General features: G+C 39.5%; 1 protein-coding gene across 1 annotated transcript; it reads right to left on the bottom strand.

The window, feature by feature from the left end:
- Positions 1-283: 283 nt before the first annotated feature.
- On the bottom strand, positions 284-6,321 carry rcc1 (regulator of chromosome condensation 1). The gene is made up of 10 exons (XM_007559587.2): positions 6,214-6,321; positions 5,286-5,382; positions 4,484-4,677; positions 4,199-4,378; positions 3,574-3,670; positions 3,293-3,415; positions 3,050-3,190; positions 2,753-2,872; positions 2,483-2,635; positions 284-1,022 (listed from the first exon to the last, which is right to left on the bottom strand). The coding sequence occupies exons 2-10, from the start codon at positions 5,362-5,364 to the stop codon at positions 847-849; spliced, it is 1,263 nt and encodes a 420-aa protein (XP_007559649.1). The 5' UTR covers positions 5,365-5,382; positions 6,214-6,321; the 3' UTR covers positions 284-846.

Here is a 6,321-nt window from a genome sequence, read left to right as displayed (position 1 = left end):
TCTCATCCATTTGCAGTTTTGGTCATTTTGCTCGCTTTTCCATAAAATTCAGATTGAGTTTTTGGCAAGTGTGGCCGAGGAGCTCTGCTTTCTATTTAAAGTGGAATTTTGTTAATTTGCTTTCAACATAAAAAAAAGAAAGAAAAAAAAAAGAATCTCTTCAAGGCTAAAAGCGATTTATTAAATTCCTAAAACCTGAAGGAACAACTTTAAAATATTAAGTACTGGTATGTGTAATTTACAGACTGGCTTAATGGAAAAATTACTTACTGCAAATCAAAAATCTTAAAAAATAATCACCTTTATTTTTTGCAGGACCCAGAATGTTATTACATTTTCAAACAGTCACAACAATCGTGTGTGTTTGTGTGCACTGAATAAAACGAACAGTAGATACACATCTTGAACACGTCGAATATGAATGTCCCGTCTAAACCGGATTATTGCTTAAAGAAAATACTTTAAAAGACTAGCCTTTAGAAACGTCAAATAGCTTCTCACTTCCTTCTCGAACAGTTGCTTTCATCAATGCACTAAATACTTTCACTCATACAGAATGACTAAATGAAAAATTAAAAAGGAACAACAACAAAAAAACCATTTAAAAAAATAGTCTCTCATTTTACATGATCTACCATGTAAGTCTTATGAACATTTCACCCACATTAAGAACAAAGCAGTTCTGCTAAAAGGTCAGGCCTCACCTCCTCTGCATACTGGACGTCGCTCTCCCTCAGCACCGACAGTCGAAAAAACTCTCAATATTCAATCTGAGCATCCTGAACGTGCCCCCCCCCTCCCAGCAATAATTACCAAAACTATCCCCATCACGGTGTCAGAGGCACATCAGCTCTCCTGTTTATCTTTAACCAGGAGGGCTGTGTGCTGCCCTCCACTGGAGGCCTGGAGAACTTCACGATTCTCCAGCTGCTTTCCCATCATCTTCACCGGGCTCCACTCGTCTTCCTCCTCTCCTGTGCCAAGCTGCAGGTTGGTTCCCATGCCCCAGGCATACACAGATCCTAAAGAGTGTGTGTGTGTGTGTGTGTGTGTGTGTGTGTTGGAGGGGGGAGAACAAAACCAGCAGTGAGAACTCAACTAGAAAATTTGAACTTGTAGTCAAGCACAGAATAATAAAATCTGCTCATTAATTTTTTAAAAGTGCAACAAAACTGCATTTGACCCAAATTTAAGTGTTAAACAAGGTAATTTTGGCCATTTAGGTCATTACATTTATATGTTAGATGATTTTGCAATTCGTAACTTCAGCAAAACATTGATTTTGTTTCACTCTCTCTCTACTGTCTCTCAAAGCGGCATTGCAGGGGATCTACTGGTTTTTTAAAACAAAGAAAATTGAACAACCTAGAAAATGACTACCACAGAGACGCTTTAGTAACTTTTAAAAAAATTCCGAACTCCTTCTACAGTCATTTAACGCAGCGTCAAGGACTAAAGCAGAACAAAATGAGAGATTAAACACAAAAGTAAAGCTCACAAACACAAAGAAATATCAAGGTAAGAGACATTAAGCACAAACACAGTGCAGCTGTTTATGACTTGAGTCATAGCAACACACAATCTGTGAAGTTTTGTTTTCAAAGTCTGACAGCAACTCAGTGGAAGCTGGTAAACCTGGAAGAGTTGCTTCTGTGAAGGCTACAAAATTGTCTGAGTGATTTAAAAAAAATACTTTTACTTGCCAGTTTTGTTTTCGTAATAAATACAACAAAATGACATAGTTAAACTGTATGTCCATATTTACCTATCACTATTTAGAATGGCTATGACAGCTGGTGACCAGAAATGTTGAAATGTCCTTTTAAATGGATCGAAACCGAAAAGTGACTATTTTCGGAATGTAAATATGTGTACACTCTGTGTACATATTTAAATTAAATTTAGTGAGTAAAAATCAGATTATAGTTGTGAATTGATTAAGATTGTTGGGTAAAACTAATCATTGTTTTATCATTTTATTTGAGTGTTTTATCTAAATGTGTTTAGTTACCTAACTGGCTCTGACCAGTTATTCTTTAAGGTTCTTTATCTATACTGTAATTTCCCACTCAAGGGGTCCATCTGTTCTGTTATCTCAGCACTGAAGAAGGTCGTCATCATCATAAGAGCCAATTCCCAGAGTTGAGCAGAGCTCACCAATCTTTGATCCTGAGTGGGTTAGAGGTTGTGGATCTCTACCTCATTGGTCTTGTGTCTGGTTCTTTACAGGTCTTGAGCTAATTTTAAAAATCCCAACAAAGACAATCTTATTTATTTTGCTTTCATTTTCTTGGATCCTAAACAGTTTCTTCAATCAAGGACACACGCTGAACCTCTTTCTGCTGCAGCCAATCTTTGTTCTTATTCGATCGGATATCAAGGAAAAACCTGAAGTTGTATTTGTTAAGATAGATTTGATTCAGGGAACTTTAAACTAAATACTCATGTGAAACTCAGTGTCCAAATCCAGTTTGTTTCTCACCTTCTCTGGTAACTGCGTAGCTGACAGAAGCTCCACATGACACTCCTTTCGCCGCCTCTATTCCCGCCACAGGAGTCGGCTCACTCCTCTCTTCAGCTCCTTCACCAAGACCGAGGCGGCCGTACTCGGCTCTGCCCAGACTATAAACCTGCCCTTAAAGCACAAATGGCAAAAAAGATCTGGTTTGCCTCCCGTTTCTATTTTATTTAACATTAATATTGTCTCTACATATTAACAGTATTCATAGGCAGTCATGCGTGGTCTGCCAACCTTCAGCGTCGAGGCAGAGAGTGTGATGTTGTCCTCCAGAGAAATCCACCCAGGCAGTGGTGGAGTTCCTGAAGCACGTTAGTTTGACTGGGGCAAAACACATCGAGGTGTTTTGAGTGCCTGGACAAGATTGTGTAGAAAAACATACGCATTTATTATGGAGACATGCACCGACACCTTTTACTGCCAAAGTGAATTAATTCAACAAAGCGATGCAGACAGATGAATGGAAAGAAATGAGGCCAGCGTTGACAGATTGATAATCTCTCCGAATATCGAGCCAACAGCCGCTCTTACCCAGCTGATGGTAGTTTGAGAGACCAAATCCATAAACGTATCCTTCTTTAGAAACAGCAAAGGTAAAATACGCGCCGCAGAAGGCATCCGTGAAGCGAACTTTCCTATTAAGTTTCACCATCTGCGGGATCAGCAGTCGTCCTAAAAGGCCGAGACACAGTTCACAAAAAACATATGAAAGATATACCAACATTTTGCCCTTGATAATTTTTTTTGACAAGTGGAGGACATGAAGTTACCCACCAAGTCCTTTCCTGCCTCCTCTGTTTGAAAAATGTTCTGGTACTCGCCCCAGCTGGCCCTGCTCCGCTGAGCCCGACGTGAAAAGGTTTCCATCCAGCGTCAGCAACACTATATGATCGTTACCTATTAATGCGCACGCACACACACACACACACACACACACACACACACACACACACACACACACACAGCTGATTAAAAAAACAAAACAAACAAAAATTCTGCTGGCTCACACAGAGAAAGCGTGAAACAACTTGACAATGAAGCAAAGTATTTCATACCTGAGGCAATTTTCACAACAGGTTCTGTGAGGGGAATTTTCACAGGAACAGGACATGTTTTCATGGGCTCCAGAAGACCAATAACACCATTGTTGTCCTGAAAAACAAAAATGGATCAAACACACATAAGTTAGACACTTTTCAAAAACCATAACAGGAGAGAAAGTAGAGGAGCGGAAGCAAAACATACAACCTAAAAGATGGGCTACAAACGAGAGCGGACAAAAAAATTAAAGGCTAGAGCACAGGTTAAAAAAAATGTTGACGTTAAAATATAACAAAATTCAGCAAGACAGAGATACTTCCTAAAATGATTTATGTCAGATATAAACAAGTAAGCCGATTAAGATTTTTTAAGCTATGCATTGATTACCAATAATCAAATGATCCACAATTATCAAGCACCTTTTTCTTTATCACATTTTCAAAAAGATCAAACAAGCAGAAACTGAAAACTCCCATTGTTTTTATCTAATGCTGCGGACTATCACACAAATCTTGTTTTCTTTTCCACTGTGATATATCTTGACTTGTGACATCATACAAGGAGAAAATTTGCAACACACAAAGATTTCCAAACATATTAGAAGTTGATCCAAGTAGAAAAAAACATAAAAAGATTAACCCTGAATGAGCCGCAGATGTACACCGATCCATCCTCTGTGAGCGCAGCAGTGTGGCTGTCCCCTGCAGACACCTGGACCACCTTCTCATTCAGCGTTACCTTCCCAGGAACCGCCTCGGACCCTTCCTCTGACGTGTCCCGACCCAGAGCTCCCTCATCGTTACAGCCAAACGTGTAGACCTAAAAACAGACCCCCGCACCCCCCCAAAAAAAAATCATCACTTGAGAAATTTTGACTTTTTAATTCCTCCTTTTACAGACAGAAACAGACAAGCGTTGACTCACATGACCAGTTTCACTCAGACACACTGTGTGCATGCCTCCGGCCACCACCTGCACCATCTTCTCTGGTAGAGACAGCAGGGCTGGCTTCCTCCTCTCAGTGACGTTCTCACCTAAGCCCAGCTGTCCAACATCACCTTGGCCCAAAACCAGAACCTGGCCCACCTCTTTGCAATGACTCCTGTGTGAAACCACAACTAGCACACACACACACACACACAAACACACACACACGTACAAAAACACACACACACGTACAAAAACATGAACTGAATTCTAAATTATTATTAATTTACTTATAGAAAATGGACTCAGACATCACAAGATACTAGACAGCTTTGCTAGAAGATGCTGCTTAAGAGAAAGAAAACTAAAGTAAATGTAATGATTAACACCCAGTTGTTGGTAGTAGTACACATTTAAATTGTTTTTCAAATAACTCAAACGAACAAATAAAAGTCTGCAAAGTAACAAAAGAAAATATATTTTGTGTGGTTGAAAAGAATGCTTTTCTTGAAGTAATGAAATAAATAAATAAATAAAAACAAACACTTTTGACCCAGAAAATTTACAGTGACAGGTTGTGTCAGGGAGTCCAGTCCAGCATGTAATAATATATAAAAACAATGTTTGAAGCACCTAGTTTCAACCTTGGTAGCCTCGTGACATTTCGTACATTATAATGCTTAAAGATGTAGCGGGAAATATAGAATACAACGCGTGTTTGAATGTAGTTTTGCGGTAATTTCCCAGCTTTTCCAAGAAGTCACAGGAAACCAGCATAGTTCTGAAGTTTATGATTTACCTTTTATTTTCTTGGCCTGTTCCACATCTTCACCGCTGGCTGCAGTCTTCCTCTTGTTGGTTGTCTTTTTGGCAGGCATGGCAGCAATGCATTCACGCTACAGAAAACAGTGGTACAGTGTAGACAGGATTTTCATTTTAGTTTCAGACAAAATCATTTGTTTAATAAAAAAGAAAAGTCTTAAAAGCAAGGTTGCGTGAGACAGAAGTGTGGTAGGTGATTAAAGGCAGTATAATGCCTTTAATCACCTATAATGCTAAAAAGTTTATGACTTAATGAGAAGTGTGGCAAGACATGACCTGCTGACTGACAACAGCACAAGCAGTCTTTATTTCATTGACCGGTGGCTGATGGGGTTTAGCAGCTGTGAGGGGATCGTTTTACACTGCAAACAGCTGTACTTTCTCCACCTCTGCTACCAGACGAAAAGCAACATTCAACGTGAGCATGCCTAGCGAACCACTGTAGTGCAACTCTCTCCTGGGCTTCATTACACCCACACAAAATGACATGTGTGCACGACGACTTGCCAGTCTATGTTGCCATTTAGCAAACCCGGACAGTTTAAATTCAGTTGCGTGACCTAACACTTTCCACATGTGTGCTACAGTTAGCTTTACATGAATGTATCTCATAACAATAAATATATACGATGTGTATATAGAGATTCCACCTGTTAAAGTAACAAATAAAGCAGTCGTTAATGGTTCTATATAAAAGTGAGACATTCGCTTAAAAAATAATATAAAGCTGGGTTGAGTATTCAGAAGCCAACGCAAGCTAGCTAACCGTTAGCGTCACACTTGGTAATGAATGAACAGCGGTTACAAACTATGGTAACTTACAAGCGCGCACATTAGTAACGATGGATTTATTTTCTCTGTTGTTAGCTATATCATCACAAGTATTGGGTAAATATTTTACTAACCTTAAAACTTGCAACAGTTTGTACTTTGGGCAGAGGTGAACGTTCACAGCCTGTTCCCGGTTTCCACACGCGAGACGTACGTAAGACGTCACGTTCTTTGGAACCTTG

The sequence above is a fragment of the Poecilia formosa genome, unplaced genomic scaffold, assembly GCF_000485575.1.
Source record: "Poecilia formosa unplaced genomic scaffold, Poecilia_formosa-5.1.2 Scaffold105, whole genome shotgun sequence".
NCBI lineage: Eukaryota > Metazoa > Chordata > Actinopteri > Cyprinodontiformes > Poeciliidae > Poecilia > Poecilia formosa.
This window is presented reverse-complemented; position numbering and strand designations above follow the sequence as displayed.

Bases quoted from the DNA above. Each gene is read 5' to 3' on its own strand.
- rcc1 (XM_007559587.2), bottom strand. From the start codon at position 5,364: ATGCCTGCCAAAAAGACAACCAACAAGAGGAAGACTGCAGCCAGCGGT. The intron at 4,379-4,483 runs GTGAGTCAACGC...GTCTGTTTTTAG, and splicing joins GTCTGAGTGAAACTGGTCAT to GTCTACACGTTTGGCTGTAA. The intron at 2,873-3,049 runs GTAAGAGCGGCT...AATCTTGTCCAG, and splicing joins CTCAAACTACCATCAGCTGG to GCACTCAAAACACCTCGATG.